Source organism: Canis lupus, chromosome 5 (genome assembly GCF_011100685.1).
Source record: "Canis lupus familiaris isolate Mischka breed German Shepherd chromosome 5, alternate assembly UU_Cfam_GSD_1.0, whole genome shotgun sequence".
Lineage (NCBI taxonomy): Eukaryota > Metazoa > Chordata > Mammalia > Carnivora > Canidae > Canis > Canis lupus.
Genome location: NC_049226.1, coordinates 30,767,385 through 30,784,617, shown reverse-complemented (window position 1 = coordinate 30,784,617; position 17,233 = coordinate 30,767,385). Strand labels below are relative to the sequence as shown.

The window sequence follows — 17,233 nt, the reverse complement described above, 5'->3', positions numbered from 1 at the left end:
GGCTCAGAAACCCTGACACAGCTGGTTCTGCTGGGTGGGGAACGTGTCCCACCCAAGGCCAACCAACTCCACCCATGTTGTTAGCCAGCCGCTCGCCTGCTTGGAGTCCTGCAGAGCTGGAGGCGGGGGGTGGGGGGGGGTGGCTGGACACACTGCACACTGCGTCCTGTTCGCCTCCTCTGGTGTCAAGCCGCCGACCCCCATGGCTGGGGAAGCGAGGGCTTTTTGTCATCCCGCCCATTTGCGAAATTCATTGGCTTTAACAAACTGTTCCCCAAACACCTGGCCTGTACCCTCCCCTGGGCAGCACATACCGTATCATATTCACAAAGTGCTCCCTCGCTCTGAGAAACACCCCACCAGCTGTCAGAGGTGCTGAAGCCCATCCCAGCGCAGCCAGAACGTCCTCATCAGGGACACACAGGCCAATGCAGTCGGACTTAGTGTCGACAGAAGCCAGGTGATGGAATCGATCTGGAAAAGCGTGACAATCTTACGAGCACTCTGAAGTAATTTTCAGGGCAGGGCGGGGCAGGGGTGAGGGGGATGTAAAGGGGGTACCCATCGGTACCAGGGTGGGAAAGCAACCTGGAGTAGGACGCGACCTCCGGGGAAGCCAGGCCTAAGCAGGGTTTGCTACTGTGCCTTGTGGCGGGTGCTGCCCTAGCCTTGCAACCCTTGGGCCTCGTCCTGGGGGGGAATCATGTTTTAAGCCCAGTACATCATAAGCGCCTTCCCCAAACACCACAGATGGAACTGATGTAGAACCTACATGAGGACCTTGGTGTGTGAGTCCCGACGTGAGGCCCGAGGAACAGCAGCCTCCAGCACAGGAGAATGGCTCAGTGCTCCTGCGGGATCTGCTCTGCATGATATGCAAAGGTGCAAGGGCACACGTGCAGTCCGGAAGAGCTCTGTGAGCACTGGCCAGCACTGAGGTCTGTGGGGGGATCATGGGTCCCCTAGGACTCAGCCAAGTGTGCAAATGCGGTTCACAGAGCCACTGTTCCCAGACTGGCCTTAGGTCTGACACCCTAAGCTCCCGTACAGGGAAAACAAAACCCCTAAGGAAACGGGCACATGTCTTTGGCAATATTGGGGCGCAGCTTCCCCAGCGCCCCCAGCATGAGAGGGAGGGAGGGAGTCAGGGAGGGAGGGGTCCTCATGTGGGGAAACACAGACGATGGGACCAGGTTTGGCCCAACAAGCAGATCTGCTCAAACTACTGCTCACCCATCTGGAGAACTCGTCCACGTCTCTCCTCTCCCCCCACAGACTCCCCCAGTCCCTCCCCTCTCCCCACATCCCTCCTTTCTCCCACACAGACCCCCCAATCCCTCATCTCCCCCCAAAGACCCCATGTCCCTCTTCCCCCCCAGACCTCCATGTCCCTCATCTCCCCCAGACCCCCCACGTCCATCCTCTCCCCACACAGACCCATGTCTCTCTCCCCTCACAGACCACCCACGTCTCTCCTCTCTCCCCATAGACCCCCCCATGTCTCTCCTCCCCCCTCAGGCCTCAGTCTGAGGAGGCTCACAGGCACAGGTGTTGGGTACCCACTGTATGAGCTGAAGACATCTCAGCTCCTCACATGGAAATTCTAGACATTTGTTCCTAAAACCCAACCTGCGGGAGGAGCGTTCCTGAGGAAGCTAACCGCACTGTGTCACATACAGACGTCCTGCGAGAAGCCCAGCACCTACTGCCTCGAACAGGGTCCTGTTCGAACAGGTCCGAAGCACTCCTGGGTGGGCTTCCTCCCCCGCGGGACCTCGGCAGCGCACTAAGGGGGGGGGTCCCTGTTCATGTCCCCCCAGCAGGGACAAGGGAGCCTCTCCAGCTACTGTGCCAACATGACTTTCATCCTCCTGGGCAGTGATGGGGTGGGGGGGATTTAAGCAGATTTTCACTGGAAACGCAGGCAAAATCCCTTGTCCATGGGCCCCACATCCCCAAACAGAAATAACAAATGCAAAGTGAAGTTTGACACGTGTTTTTATGTACAAACAGTCAACAGTACAGATGCAGTTACCTCCCATTAATATCTGCAGCAAATCCCCTAAAAAACATGAATGGAAACTACTCCTGTGCACAAAGGGCCCCATCCTTCCCTAATCACGTTAACCTCGGGAGGAGCCTGTTCTCAGCCCAACCCTCGTGGAGCCTCCCAGGAAGGATGGGGCACTTGGGGACTAGGTGGCACCCCCTACCCCCTAGAGAGCGGGGGTGACTTGGGGGCATGTGTTGCCTAGGCCCCAGCGAAGTTTCTTCCCTAGATGTGGTCTTGTCAGGCTGTCACAGGGGTGTCCTCCCCGCTGCAGGGCCGAGGCCCAGAGGCAGGAGAAGAGGGCCTAGGAGCACATGCAGACGGATGGACGAATGGAAGGAACCCTGGGTATTCTGACAAAACACACCTGGTCACAACGCAACCCCGGGAAGCCAATGTACCAAGTTCGGCAGCAGGAAAACAGACCTCACATTCCAGGATCCACAGGCAAGCCTTTTACGGGAAGGGACATAAGCACTTAGCACCCACTGCGCCGGCTGGCTCTCCCTATCCCTCGGGCCCGGCCACCGCCCATGTGGAGCACAGCGCGCAGCGCCCGCATCACACAACACAGCAGGCGGACGGCACGCCTTGCACCCCAAGCCAGCCGCCGAGCTCAGGGAGCTCCTCCTGGGCTCGGCCCTGGCAACACAGGCCCCACAGGCTTCATTCAAAGCGACGCAGGTGGTTGTACAGCGACTGGACGTAGGTGAAGACGCACATGGGGTCCGGCTTGCGGCCCATCAGCATCATGTCCTCCACCTCGATGAGGCGCTCACAACTGGCCAGATTCCTACAACACAGAAGCCCCATCAGGACGTCAGGACGAGGGTACTGGCCACACCAGCAGCCCCGCAACACCCCCTCCCCCAGGGTGGGGCCTCCCATGACCCCAGGAGACCTTGGGGGTCAGTGCTGCCCAGACCCCCACACCCAGAAACCCCCGAGTCGGTTTATGTCATCCCTGAAAAATACCTCCTGTTCCAAGTTCCAGTGGAATTAACTTTCACTTCTGTTAGTCCAAATTTTACTAGCGACATTTTAGTGCAAGAATGAAACATCACCAAAACATTCATTGTGTGTCAGGGGCAGTGTGAGGAAAAATAAGCGTGAGCTACAAAATGTAGAGTAAATGAAGAAATAAATTCACCCCAGTGACACATAAACAGTGTTTTAGACCCTTTATGAGACCCACACACAGAGACTCTTCACGGTGACAAGACACACACCTGTGCACGTACTTTCTACCCCAAGATCTTCTCCCAATGCTTGTCTCCCCCCCAACCCTGCTCCCTCAGTGCAGGGCATGAACCGCTCACCTGATCTCGCCACCCGCTGGTGGGTCACCAGGGCCACGGTAGGAAGCTGCCCGCCCCCCTCCCAGCCCCCAGGCCCCAAGACGTGTGCTCTGGGAACCACGGGTCTAGCCTTCAGCCCTGGTGTAGATGCCGCGATGGCTGGGCACTCTCTGGTGGTTTCCCCACCGTCCCCAGCTCCCGCGGCAGCACCCAGAGTGACAGGAGAGGACAGCGGGTGTCCTTCCCCACTCCGCAGCAGAATGCACCTCTGGGGTCCCGAGGTCCCTACGCCTCCCCTGTGACCAAGTGCACGGACTGTCGGGGTTCACAACCTGGCCCCAGCCTCACGGACATTGGGCGAGAACGACACGTGACTGCTCCTGGTATCTGTCCTGCTGCAGGAACCGTGGGGTGCGGGGCAGAGGGGGCCAGAGGGGTCTCCATGCATGCGGACTGCAGGGTGGTTGCTGTTTCCATCACCAGGCCCCGACTTAAGGAGCAAGCACGTGGACGGGAAAGGCCGGACTTCAGAACCTAAGCTGGTTCAGAGGTAAGTCTGCTGCTCAGTCCACGTCCTCGGCACAGTCAGACCCCAGCTGTGCCCCCACAGGCTGGAGGGACAGCTGTGCTCGGAGGAGCTCACACCCAGTTCTGGTGGGTCCCTCGCGCTCCCGGGCCCTGAACACTGGCCAGCCCCCAGCCCCCCTACCAGAAACCCAGCATCACAGCCACATGCACACCAGGTCCCGGCCCACTACCGCCTGCCCGTTGGTCTGGATCTGGTCCTATGAGGGAACCCAGGGGCCCCGTGAGGTCACGGGGGGCTTGATCTCATGCAGGGCGCCCCCAGTGGCCCAGGCTGGGGACCCCTGTGCCTTGTTGCGGGGGAAGGGTTGCCAATTCATGTCCTGGGACCTGCGCGCACCTGCCCAGCTATTGTTCAGCACCCGCTGTGCTCTTTGCCCACCCACCTGCCCGCCAGCCCAGGGCTGCCTCATGGGATCCCAGGCCATGCGAGCTGACCCCACACGTGTGCCAGGCCATCCTCCCTCCCAAGTTAAGTGAGAGTCATGTCATTACAGCCCCAGCGTCAGCCTGGGAAGAGGCTGGAGAGCTGGCCTCCAAACCTGGGGAGGAAGCACCAGTGCTCCCTGCCGTGGGCAGCTCTGCGTCCTCTCCCCACGGGCAAGGGGCCGGTGTCCCCTGACGTCACAGAAGCTCCCCTCCCATTCCTAGGGCTCCTGAGCATCTGGCCCCTCAAGTCTGTTCTCAGCTCGTGTTTCCCTATCTCCGGTGCTAAAAGCGAATCCTCGGGGAATCTTCCTGTCACGTCTTTCCCCAAAGCTACTCAGCTCTGGTTTCCTCACTGAGCCTCTAGGGGCACCTGGGACTCTCCGTGCTGCCTGTCATGTCTCCCCAGCCACCTCTCCACCATCTCACCCCAGGGCGCCCAGGGCTGCAGGGAGCTCCCGCCTGCATGTTTGGCTCCGCCCACGGGCACCCCTGCCTTCACCACCAGGGTGGCCTCCTGGTTGCCACTTCATTGCCACCCCGTTGGGAAGCCACCGCCAAACAGGCCGGGCCCCGGCCCCACCCCACCCCCTCATCCCCCCAGCCCCCCAACCACAAGGGCACCGGCAGGATTCCCAGAAGCCGCACACAGGCTAAAGAACATTCTAGAATCACAATGCAAGGGAAGGAAGGTGACCTTCCACAGTGACTTCTGTAAAACTCTGCGAGTCTCGAAAATAGCGGAGGCCCCTTCTCCCTCTTTAAAATGTTGAGCGTCACCGACCTAGACTGCGGCCTCCCACGTATGCTCGACTCCCTAATCCCCCGACGGTGCTCATAAGAGCAAGGCAGCTTAACCAAGGCCGTCGCCGCAGGGAGTGGGCACCTCGGCCGCCACAGGGACCCTAACACCCGCCCGCCGCCGGTTTTAAACGAACTCCCTGAGCCCAGCCTGGCCCGGGGGGACGAGGGCTCCAGAGGGCTCCGGAGGGCTCCGGCCCAGCGCCGAGACCAGTCCGTCCACACGGGGCTGGCTGAGGGGCCGCGGGGGAGGGGCTTGAGGGGTTATTTTTACTCCTGTAAAAGCCACTGCGCCCGCGGATGCCAGGTCGGGCTGCGGCCTCCCGGCTGGTTTCACACGCAGACACATGAGCACCACAAATAGCCCGAAGCCCCTTCTGCCGGGCGTAACCCGAGAGCAGGGCACATTCCCCACAGGGCAAGCGGGAGCCTCGGCACTCGAGCACCCAGGGGACCAGGGACGGCAGGGAGCGGGTGCAGAGGGTGGCCCCACGCACCCACCCAGCCCCCTTTGTAAGAAGGCTAGTCTTCCCGCTTTCCAAGCCCGGGGGACACCCATCTGGGCCGTGGGTTCACCATCCTGTCAACCCTGCATCACTCACACAGACCGGGTCTCAGGGACCCTTGGGGCGGTGGTTATGGGGAGAAGGGGCAGTAGCCACCGTGTCCACAGCCTGGATGGGGTGGGGTGGCCGGCTGACACGTCTCTGCACCTCTTGGCCCTGCCCACACACTCCCTCCCCAACATGAGCTGACTCCATGTGTCAGGGGCCAGTCCGCCCTCTTGTCCGCAGGCTGTGACCCCCGAGAGTCCAGGCCCTCTCGCCACTGGCCTTGCCCCCTGCACAGCCCCACATGTCTACTGGTCCACCGAGGATGCTCTGCCCAGAACGAACACCCAGCACCCCCTCCAGCAAGCAACCCTGTGTCTGCGTCCCCCTCCGAGCAGCCGCCGTCCTCCGGGGATGGCCTCAGGGCCCTGTGAGGTCACCTCCCACAAGTGCCCAGGGGAAGCCACTCCTGCCCACACAGGGTGTCCCCGGGCACCCGCTCTGCAGCCCCTCAAGGCAGGAGAGAAGCCAGAGCAGACCCTCAGGGATAGGCACAATGTTTCCCCTCCCCAGCCCAGGGACACCGGGCCAGGTCTTGGCCCCCTGTCAGCCCGGGGTATGGGGGAAGCTGAAGATCGCCCCCAGGGCCAGGCATAGAAGGCACATGTGCCCCAAACCTGGAGGCTCCAGGAGCTCAACCCTTATCCTGGGAAAGCACAGCCAAAGATGGCTCTAGAAGGCTCCGGCTGCCCACAAGCAGGAGGGCAGGGTGCTCCCCATGATGTAGGACGCAGGGACAACCACCACCCCGGTGGCCCTGATCCCCACCTGGCCCACCCCGGGCCAGGCCATGGCCCCCAGAACTCCAGGCACAGCCTCACCAGCCGGGATGCACCCCAGGGGCCTGCACCAGCACCCCGGGCCTGCACACTCATGGCACCGCCACCTCTGGGCTCCCGGCAATCGGGCCTACCCCTGCAAGCACCCCTCCCCAATGCCCAGCCGCCCCCTGGCTCCGCTTTCCCACAGTCTGGGTCCAGTTGCATAACAGGCTCCATCCAGAGCTGTTTCTGTGATTAGGGTAACAGCTAATCCCCCGCAGCCGAGAAGGATAAGGCTCCTAAAGTACACAGGGGCCCTGGTGACCCTGAGGGGGCCCGGTGTCTGACATGTCCCCTGCGACCCCACCACAGGGGGAACACCCACGTGCTCACAGCGCAGCCAAGGAGCCCAGGGCCGGGGTCTCCATCCTGCGATGCTGCGGCTCCAGGAGGGTCTCCTTACCCTGCCCTGGCCTCTGGGTGTCCAGGCCTGCTGCAGGCCAACCTCCTGCTCGGGGCAAGGCAAGAACTGGGGGGCTTACATCACAGACACAGAGTTGGCCCTGGGGCAGATTAATGTTTGGGCAGGAAACGGCTTCAGAGGCCTCCCTTCTGCTAACCTTCCCCCGCTTCATCTCCGCAGCCCTACACGTCCTCCACACATTGTCTCCCAGCCCCCGCTCTCTGCAACCTGACAGCCCACCAGGCCCGTGAGAGGGCAGAGCCCTGGCCCCCCAGCTCCTCCCGTCAGCACCATGAGCTGGTGCGTCCACTGCCAGGCCTGCGAGCACAGCCCAATGCCAGGCAGGCCAGCCCAGGAGCTGAGGCTCCCCAAGTGCCAGGGCTCCCACAGTCGCCCCCCTCAATGTCCTCCTGACAAGCCAGGCTCAGGACGGCAGGTGATTTCCCATCAAATGCCAGAACAACACCTCCTTCCTGGGGAAGTTTCAAAGACATAGCCCTGAGAGCACAGGCCAGGCACCCTGGGAGACCCCAGCCCACGCCCCCCACCCACCCCAAGCCCATCAGGGGCTGGCCTCCCAGACCGCACCCCGGGGCTTGGGCAGGAGCCACGAGTAGAGCATGTGTGGGCAACCCCTGCAGGCTCCGGTCACACCAGAGGGCCTCACACCCGCCTGCTCCGTGCTCCCCGTGCTCCCCGTGCCCCCCCAGGGCCACTGCCGAGCGCAGGGGTCGCTGCACTCACTCGGCTGTGCTGAAGGCCAGCTCGAAGTTCTTCTGCCGCTGCGAGGGGCTCAGGGCACCATAGTCGAAGGCATCGGGAAAGAAGGAGTGCACCAGGGCGCAGAAGGCCATCCCATCGCTCCAGCTGGAGGAGAAGTTCTGCAGGTCCACATGCTTCAGGAGGGCAGGGAGCAATGCAGGGGATGAGCGGGGCGGGGGCATGGCTTCCCACACACAGCCCTTCCAGCCCTGCCACCCAGCCCCAGGCTGAGGCCCAGACGCTGCTCAGATGCAGATGCACGCATCCCTGGGTTCTGGAGCACCTGCTGTGAAGGCCAGCCCCTGGGGCTGCAGCTTGCCCGCCCCAGCCAGGAGGGGCCCCAGGCCAGGCCCACCTGGTAGCCCACAGTCTTCTTGCGGCACCACTCGAGCAGGAGCTGCTTGATGCTGCTGGCACTGGCCACGCCGAAGCTCTGTGAGCGCTTCAGCTTGGCCCGCACCTCGCCTCTCCCCCTGTACAAAGAGCGCAGGCCAGAGTGGGGAGGCCGTGGGGGCCGCCGGCAGCCACTCTGTCCTCCCAGGGGTCCCCGGGGCCCCCGGACGACGTGTGGGCACATGGCCTCCCCCCACCATACGGGGCAAGACTGCCCTCCCCCCAGCCAGGGATTGAGGGTCACCAGGTCATCCTGGGACACAGGACTTGAGCCTGCCCCCTGCTCCTCTGATCCTCTATCCTAGCCACCCCCAGGGAGGGCCTCCTCACGCCCCACGACATCCCCAAACCCCAAGATTAGGTGGTGTGGCTCAGCAGGCACATGCCGAGGTAACCTCCCTTGGTGAGGGGAGGAAGCCAGGAGTGGGGGGTGTACTTGCCACACAAAGTAGGGCCCCACCCTGCACACGGCACTGGGTACCCATGCCAACAACAGCACACAGCTCCCCCCTGGAACCCAACCCTCAACCCCTATGGTCTCTCTGGGCCGTCCAGACACCAAGGGGTGCCTCTAACGGGGACACCCTAACGGGTAGGGGACAGGGCCTCCTACCCCCCCATCCCCGTGGCTCCCACCCGGCAGGGGTGTCCCTACTTGCCAGCTGTGTCCTGCTCCCACTTCTCAAACAGTGCCTTCCGGGCCTGCGCTCCCGAAGTGCGGGGCAGCGTCTGCGACCTTACCAGCTCCCGGCGCCGGGCCTGCAAGGTGGCCGGTGGTGGGGGCGAGGGGGGTGACTGGGGTAGCATGGCCTGCGGTAGGCTGAGGAGAGAACCGTGTGTCAAGAGCAGCCTGGCCACACACAGGTCCAGGGTCCCTCCTGTGGAGTGATGGGGTAGGGGGCCTGCAGCAGAAACACAGGAGGCTCTGCCCGCCACCCTTTGGAGGTGCCCCAACCTGTGGAGCTGGTTCTCTGGCAGCATCAGTCCAGAGTGGAGGCCAGCCCACGACAGGGAGGGACAGCAGTCCCATAATCACCCCTTGGCAGGTGCCAACTCCTGGGGTGGGGGTGGGGGTCCTCCCAGGGCAGAGGTGACCCCAAGCCAGCCCCAGGCCCCCCTCCACCCCCACTGGACAAGACCCCTTTTGTCTCCTCCTCAACAATCTGCCAGGAAGTCACAATTTTCCTTTCTCATGACAAAAGGAGCCCAGCCAGTCCCCTGCCTCCTCACCAGCTCCTCTCTGCGCAGCTGGCCTGGGGGCACAGGGACAGCTGCCAGCGGGAGGGGCCTTTCCAGGTGCCTCCCTCGTCCTTCTCCTCCCCCCTTCCACCTCCGTCGTCCCCCTAGAAAGCACCCAGCTGAGGGAGCCCAGCCACGGATGAGGACAGCCTGCCACTGCCTGTCCTCTGGGGGGTCAGGGACACGGCCTCCTGTCCTCCCACAGCCCTGATGGGAGGAGGAGTCCTCCACGGCCACATTTCTCCACATGACACCATCAGAGGACGCCGCCCCACTCCCCCGTAGCCTCCCAGCCCTAATCTGGCCCCACAGCCCTACGACCCTGTGACCCTGCAGCCCTATGACCCCATGACCTTGTGGCCCTATGACCCTGTGACACTGTGGCCCTACGGCCCCACACCCTGGCCCTGGAGCTCTGGGTCAGCTCAGAAGGCACCTGCTGGTGGCCTGGGAGCCCGAGGCCATCCCCACAAGCATCCTCACCCTGACCCACCTGTTGCTGTTCCTGCCAGCAGACGCTGCCCCATAGCTGGAACTCGAGCACGGGGCTGGGGGGTTCTTCTCTGTGGGACAAGCAGAAAGAGAAGTAGCCCCGGCAGCCATCCTCCCTTCCCTGCGCCAGACAGGCGGGTGCCCTGGGCTTAGCCATGGCCCATGGTCAGGGGAGGAGCACAGAGAGAACAGGTCCCATCTGTGCTCCCCATCTCAGAGAGCGCAGCCCCAGCCCTGAGCTGGGGACCCACATGGTATTCCCAGAGCCCAGGAGCATCACCAGGGCACAGGCTGTGGACAGGCACAATGGGGCTGTAGGGCTCCAGCTCTTTGGGGTCTGGTGCCACCCCCCACCATGTGCCCTGCCTGCCCTCCCACCTGGATATAGGGTTGTCCCTAGGTCACGCTCTCCTGCTCCTACCGCTGAGTGCCGCAGTCCAGGCAGTGGTGGCCTCACTGGGGCTCAGGCTGAGGGCCCCCAGGACAGCGGCAGACGTGGGCGACAGAGCCGCGGCCGAGGTCTCCCCTGAGAACTTCTCAGGCATCCGAGTGATGGCCGTGACAGGCTGATGAGGCAGCCCCAAGGAGAGGCTCACGGGGCGAGGCCGGGGGGGCTCTGGTGCTGGGAAGGTTTCGGCAGCCTCGGCAGGTCCATCACCCACACCTGGAGCATGTGACCCTGGGGGGCGGTGCAGGTCAGCCACAGCGTAGGGCCTCAGAGCTCCCCAGCAGGATGCTAGCCTCCTGACCCCCCCTCCCACCTTCTCCAAGAAAGCCTCCCAGGTATCCCTCCCTGGGGACACCTCGACGCTCCACCCAGAGTCCAGGTCTGGCCCCAGCCGTCTCTTGGTCAGCTCAGGACACCCTAGCTGGCCTGTTGGCTGCTCCATGCGACAGGCTGCCTAGACTACTCCTCAGGCCCTGTTCGTTTCTCCAGCGACAGAGAAGCTCACTGCCTCCCGGGAGCTTCCATCTTCCACTGTGTTTAAAAAGTTCTTCCACTTCGGGGCAGCCCCTCTGACTGCTGTGGTCCAGGGTCAGGCGCTCTCTGGCCATGGACGCAAGCCCCCAAGCCACCCCTCCCGGGCCACGGGCCCCTACCTGCTCCTGGCTGGTGCCCATTCTCGATGATGCCAGGGTCCGAGGCCTTCCTGGCATCCGCCTCACCGGCTTCATCCTGGAAATCCACGCTCTGCGGAGACACCGCCACCAAGGGGGCTGTCAGGCAGGCCAGCTGCGCACCCTCAAAGTCATCATCTAAAGCCTATCCTTGCCCGGGGAGGGGGTGGGGGCAAACACACTCCAGTTTGAGAAGCAGCCCCCGGAAGACACAGAAACAGGCCCAGGCCACATGGCAAGCTGGGGCATCCCAGCCCCACTGCTGACCTCTGGGACCCCACAAACCTGCCCCAAAGTGCCGGACACCAAAGGTCAGGACCAAGGGCTCCGAGGTGCCACGTGCAGAGTGGCCCGGCTCCCTCCCAGACCTCTCCCCAGCTGGGGGAGCCTGGCCCCTTGGTCCCAGTCGGCGGGCAGCTCGGGCCCCTGGTCATAGCCGGTGGGCAGCTCCGCCACCTTCATGGGGGCTGCCCAGGCAGAAGCAGAAGGGGTCTATGTTGACCTCGGGCACCAAAGACCTTTCATGGGACCCAGGGTCATGTGTCAGCCTGGAGTCTGAGGGCTGCCTGGCTCCCGGGGGCCCCTCTGTCATCTTCTCTGCGTCACAGCAGAGCCAACACCCCCAGCCCCCAGCCCAGCCAGTGTCCTGGTCGCACCACCAACCCCTGTGCTGCTTCTCGGGGGAGGATCATGCCCTGTCTGGGCCCATTTCTCCGTCGGAGGCAAGGTGGCTACAGAAGTCCCATCCAGGCCTCTAGCACGGGTCAGGCCCTTTTTCTGGGCTGTTCCACATAAACCAGCTCACTGGGCGGATGGAACCAGGGCCCAGGGAAGGGATAGTCTCCTCCGCAGGGGCCTGGCCACTCACTGCGAGGGAAGTGAGAGGCGGGGAACATCTGCCCAGCAGAAAGGGGATGCGGGCTGACGGCCACTGGGGCTCTGCGAAGACGCTGGCCGTGCCCTTCCACAGACGCGTCCAAGCAAGGCCCCCAGAGGAGTGACAAAGCCCATCCCGGACCCCAGGTGGCACAGCCCATCCTGTGGGCACCCCTCTGCCAAGCCAGCCTGAGAGCCTATGCCTCCAATAGACCTCCTCCAGCTCAGTGGGTCAGGGAGGCCTCCCAGAGGTGGCAGCGCCCATGCCCAGTCTGCAGCCAGCCAGGGCGATGGGGATAGGAGCCTGTTCCCAGCACAGGGACTAATCCGTAGAAAGAGGCTTCAAAGCACAAAGTGTCCCAGTCTGTGGCCAGAGATGCACCACACAGCCCCCGGGGCCAGTCCACACGGGACACGGGGCATTGGCTGGGCCACACAGAGGGACGCAGAGCACTGGGGACGTGAACAGACATGGAGAAAGGGCCGACGCCTCCTGTAAGCCTGGGCTGTGGATCAGAGGGACGCGAGGATGAAGGGGGGAGCGCCGGTTGGGAAAGAAGGACGAGGTCTGACACACATGGCATGTGAGTCGTCCCCCTCACCAGGGACCTGAGGTCAAAGCACAGCTGGCGTATGGGCCTCACACTTGAGGAAGGAGGGAAAAGAGGCTTCCTGGGTCCCGAGCATGGCAGAGGAAGAGCTGGCCAGGGGCTCACAGGCGGGACCCTGGACAAGGGGGGAGGCATCCACCCAGGAGGAGTGGTTAGAGGGGCGGGGAGATGTAAGGGGGGTGTCAGGAGGGTGGGCGTGCCCACAAAGGCCTAGGGTCCAGGAAGGGGTCGTGATGAGCTCCGGACAGTGCCTGTTGAGTTTAAGAACTGAGTCAGAGGGTGGGGACCTGGAGGAGAAGCTGGGGTGAGCTTTAGCCATGAGGGGGGCCCATGGGGCTCATCCACATGGAACAGGTGGGGTCCCTGCAGAAGTGAGAAAGGATAGGACTCAGGAGGATGGGGCAGGGGGCCAGGCCCACTCACAGGCACAGCAGGGAAGGGGGCACCTGCCAGCACCCCAGGGCCACACGCTGGCTGGCTTCAAGCCAACTCGGAAGGAGAAGAAACAACCAGTCCACCCAGTGCCCCCCCGCTCCTGCCAGCCCTGGGGTCTCTGTGTCCCCACCACCACCTGCCCTTGTCTGGTCCAACCGGTGCCACAGGTCCAGGGAGCAGCTGGGAGGGACAGGCTGCTGGTGAACCTGTTTCCCAGGAATGTGGGTCTGGGGGGGCCTAGGTGCCTGCCCCTGCACGTTGCAGGGCCCCCAACCGGTGACGTGGGGGCGGGGTGTTGACCGGCCAGATTCCCTCCCGTGGAGCGGCCAGACGGCAGCAGCTGGGGTGTGGGCTGAGACCAGACGCCCAGGGTCCCCTGTCCCTAGCTCATGGGGAGGCCTCTTCAGAGACCACCCCTGACCTCATCATCACACAGCCCAGCAGCATGATGGTGGGGGCAGCGGCACCTCGACTCACACGGCTGGCTAATGGAGCATGTGTCCAAGGCGCCCAGGTCTCCCGCCCCAACCTGACAGTCTGTCCACAAGGTGCTCTGGCCTCCCAGAGAACAGGGGGACAGCCCAGCAGGAATGTGCCCCCCAGAGCCTGGGGCAGGCCGAACCCCAGACCCCTGCACCTGTTGTGGCTGGATGAGGGGAAAGAGATGGGTAACAATGGGCAACCACCCCAGCAGGACCTCTGTACAGCCGGGGCGAGGGGCCCCTGTGTGCTGAGACAGGAGTCACCAGGGGCCTGGGGGTCGGGAAGTGGTCCCCAGGAGGCGGCTGGTGCACCCCAAGGTACCCCTCTGGGCTTTGTGTTCAGAGGAGCAAGCCCAGGCCTGGGAACACGGTGCAGGAGGCGCAGGGTGAGTGACTTTGGGGACTCGGGAAATACATCGCTCCTGCTGAAAAGGTCATACTGACTTAGTGGGGTGCAGGGACTTTCAGGGGTTCCTCCTGCAGCCACAGCCCCCTTCTGACCGTGGCCCCTCCACCCAAGCTCACGCTGGGTTCTCCAGACCTAGTACAAATGCGTCCCGAGGGCAGTGACCTCTCCTATTGCGTCTGGAGAGGAAGACTGATAAGGGAGTCTGGTTTCTCTCGCAGGCAGCCCAACTCCTGGCAGTGTCCCCAGGGCCTGCAGCGCTTCTGCCCGAGGACGCGGTGGCTCCAGATATGCCGGGGACACGTCCAGGGGACAGCTCCTGCCCAGGTGCCTGGCCCAGCCCAGCCTCAGGATGCCGCTACACACGCTTGTGAAAGGATCCGGCTGCTCTCGCTGTCACAAGGGCCTGGCCAGTCCAGCCCAACTGCTTCAGACGCAGAGAAACTGAGGCCCAACCCCAAGGCCTCACAGCGAAGGTGACAGGAGCAGCTCCTGCCTGCGCTAGGGACGCGGGCCTCCCACTCCACTGCCCTGCCCTCTCTGTCCTCCTGGCACTCCCCCCGCCGCACCTCTGTCTTCCCACCATCGTGCAAGGCCAAAGGTACATGCGCCCAAAAGCGGATAACTCCATCAACTCTCTCCCTCTACATTCAGGGGACGTTGGTACACTGAGCATGACCCACCCCCTACATTTGCACCCAGCACTTCGAGATAGCAGGAAGCAGAAAGTTCCCTAAATCTCACTGATGGAAGAGGGGCAGGGTAACAGCAGCCCTAACTGGACCCTTATCCCGTGACGCAGACTCGGGGTAGCCCAGGGGCCCAGCCCGAAGCCGACCCCTGTCGGTGGCCAAGCCCCCATCACGGGTCACACCCCACGAGCAGGGATGTGTATGTGGCTCCATGCGGCCCCGTCGACCACCAGAAACTGGAGGGAAGCCCATGTCCATACGCCCGAGACAGGGGCTGCGTGCAAAGTGGGGGCCCGCATGGCTGTCAGTTAAGGGGATGCTGACCCCCTGGATACCTGGGCCATCCTCCACCCACATGCTTCCCGCAGCCACAGCCCGCTGTCCCACCAAGTCTCTGCCCCCGTGCCCTAAGAAGCCATAGCGTTCCTGCAACCCAGCCGCTTCCTCCCGGAGGGCTGCCCTCCCGACCTCTAAGACAGGGCTCCCACTGGGCTGCTGGGTACCTGACATCACCTCCACCCAAGGCTCCAGCCTCAACTTCTCCTGTACAATTGCCCCGAAGACCTGGCCCACTAAGGGCTTCGGCTGCAGGCTCTGCCCTGGTACCTCCCCACCATCCAGCCTCCACCAGATCCGAGCCTCCGACCACTCTGGGGCTGCCCCTCGTGCTCAGCATGACCCAACCACAACCCAGCACCTCCAGCAGCTCCCCGGTGGCCAGGCTCCTGCCTGCACCCAGACACCCCCTCACCTGGCTGATCCCTCCCCAGGCAGCCGCAGGTCTCTATCCACCCAGTCCCACCCCAGGTCAGACTGTCTTCTCTCCCAGGGCCCCTCATGTACCCCAGCCTGGGTCCAGCCACCCTGCACCCTGCCATCTGTCCTTGCGGGAGCTTGCAGGTGGCTACAAGGAGGACCCTGTTCCCCCCTGCCCAGCACCCTCACCCTCCCTCTCCACCCCATAACCAAGAGGACCAGCTCCCCTCAGGTGAGCATGGCCAATTCCCATGGAAATAGACGACTGGAGAGGCCCATGTATGAGCAAGTGTGTGCACATACATGTTTGTATACACATGACCCAGACATTATTCTTCTGAAACCTTGGGCAGCTGCTGCCACAAGCAGACAGGAGCACATGAACTCAACTTCAGAAACAGCTGATGACACAGTTTACCAAGCACGTGTGAGCTCACGGTGGTGACTTTACACCACAAACGTGTAGTGAGTTGTGTTCACAGGACAGAATTAAGCGTGTCTGTACATCCAGGACTTCACCCAGAGCACTGCCACCACCATGGGTTGAAGAATGTCTTGCCCCCCGGGTACCAAGTCCCCAGGCGGCCTTCACAATTCTCTCCCCTCTCCTCTCATTCAGTTTAGTTCTGTTGGGCCTGCACGCACGGCCCCCAGCCCACCTCCACCTGCGCCAGCAGCAGGAGAGGGGGCTGGGACGCCCACTGGGAAGTGGCTCCCCCCTGGGGCCAGCTCCCACCCAGCATGGCCCCCTGGGGGCCAGAGCTCATCTGCTCCCCCTCCTCCTGGCCCCTTGAGGGACAGCCCAGCCCACTCAGGAGATCTGAACTGAGGGACTAAACCAAGGAGGGGCAGCAGGTGCAAACGAGTCACACCCAGACCCTGGAAACCCAACCCCAGAGCACATGCCTGAGCAGAGTGGAAAACCCCACCTAAGAGCCACTACACACACCATGGAAACCTTCTCCCGGCCTCTCCAGGGGGCCCCAGGCTCAGGGTAGTGCCCTGTCCAGCCGGCCTCCCCCACCCCCGCGCGGGTACTGACCCCAGGAAGCTAGAGACTGCCATCTCTCCTGACCCCTGCCGGCTCCCCAACGCGGTCGCTGGACCACATAGTGTCCTCCTGGCGACCCCCTCTCTCTCACACGCAGGGGGTACTGAGTTCTCAATCTGGGTTAATTAATAACGAGAGCCGTCAGGCCTCAGTGAAGCGGGGGTGCAGGTGGGGCAGTCGGGGGCTGCTGACCATTCGGACTGGTCAGGGGCCCTGCCTCAGCGCCATGGGGACAAAGAGGAGAGGGAGATAGAACAGGGCCTGGCTCCAGAGAAAGGAGGGGGCCCGGGACAGGTGCAGCGGGCGCCCCGGCCCTCTCCTGCTGCGGGTGGGGGCCGGACCCCCGCAGCCCCCAGGCCAGAAGACCACGCACTGGAGGCGGAGGGGCGGCCCCGGGAGCGCAGCCCTCCCACATCCCCCCGCCCCGGCGCCCTCCCTCCCCGCCCCAGGCTCACCTGGCCACGGCCGGACAGCGAGAAGGTGGCGTGGCTGGCGAAGCGCGCGGAGCCCAGGCGGGGCGCGCGGCCGGGGGCGGCGGGCGCGGCCGGGGGGCTGTGCGTGCCGGGCGAGCCTGCGGCGGGGGCCTGCCCGGTCCCCAAGCCCAGCGCCTCCACCTGCCGCGTCAAGCGCTCGAGCTGCGACTGCAGCCGCTGGTTGTCGCGCTGCAGCTCGGCCACCGTGCGCGCCAGCGGGCCGGCCAGGCGCAGCGCCTCGGCCACGCGCCTCTCCACGCCGCGCTGCAGCCCCTGCATGTCCTCGTGCAGCGCGCGCACCGCGCCCTCCAGCGCCGCCTCGTAGCGGCCCAGCGCCTCTCGCACGGTGCGCGCCTCCTCGGCGTCGGGGCCGGGCTCCATGGCCCCGCGGGGCACGCGGGCCGAGCGCGGGTCTGCGGGGAGAGGACACCAGCGCCGCCGCTGCTCCGGG

At 63.8% G+C, this 17,233-nt stretch overlaps 1 protein-coding gene and 1 long non-coding RNA gene across 3 annotated transcripts; one reads left to right on the top strand and one right to left on the bottom strand.

The window, feature by feature from the left end:
• The first annotated feature begins 355 nt into the window (after positions 1 to 355).
• On the top strand, positions 356 to 1,743 carry LOC119872008. The gene is made up of 3 exons (XR_005358861.1): positions 356 to 509; positions 751 to 938; positions 1,680 to 1,743. It is a non-coding gene; the product is annotated as an uncharacterized LOC119872008 (long non-coding RNA).
• A 237-nt stretch (positions 1,744 to 1,980) lies between these two features.
• On the bottom strand, positions 1,981 to 17,163 carry SMTNL2 (smoothelin like 2). 2 transcript variants are annotated; one of them, XM_038536415.1, is made up of 8 exons: positions 16,765 to 17,163; positions 10,983 to 11,073; positions 10,303 to 10,560; positions 9,883 to 9,952; positions 8,806 to 8,970; positions 8,113 to 8,230; positions 7,740 to 7,891; positions 1,981 to 2,843 (listed from the first exon to the last, which is right to left on the bottom strand). In XM_038536415.1, the coding sequence occupies exons 1-8, from the start codon at positions 17,161 to 17,163 to the stop codon at positions 2,717 to 2,719; spliced, it is 1,380 nt and encodes a 459-aa protein (XP_038392343.1). In that variant the 3' UTR covers positions 1,981 to 2,716. The 2 variants fall into 2 exon arrangements, with proteins under 2 accessions (XP_038392343.1, XP_038392344.1); XM_038536416.1 differs by lacking the exon at positions 10,303 to 10,560.
• Between the last annotated feature and the right edge of the window lie 70 nt (positions 17,164 to 17,233).

Coding starts and splice junctions, on each gene's coding strand:
- SMTNL2 (XM_038536415.1), bottom strand. CDS start 17,163: ATGGAGCCCGGCCCCGACGCCGAGGAGGCGCGCACCGTGCGAGAGGCG. Junction 8,231..8,805: donor GAGCAGGACACAGCTGGCAA/GTAGGGACACCC, acceptor CTCTTTGTACAG/GGGGAGAGGCGAGGTGCGGG. Junction 2,844..7,739: donor CTGGCCTTCAGCACAGCCGA/GTGAGTGCAGCG, acceptor TCTGTGTTGTAG/GAATCTGGCCAGTTGTGAGC.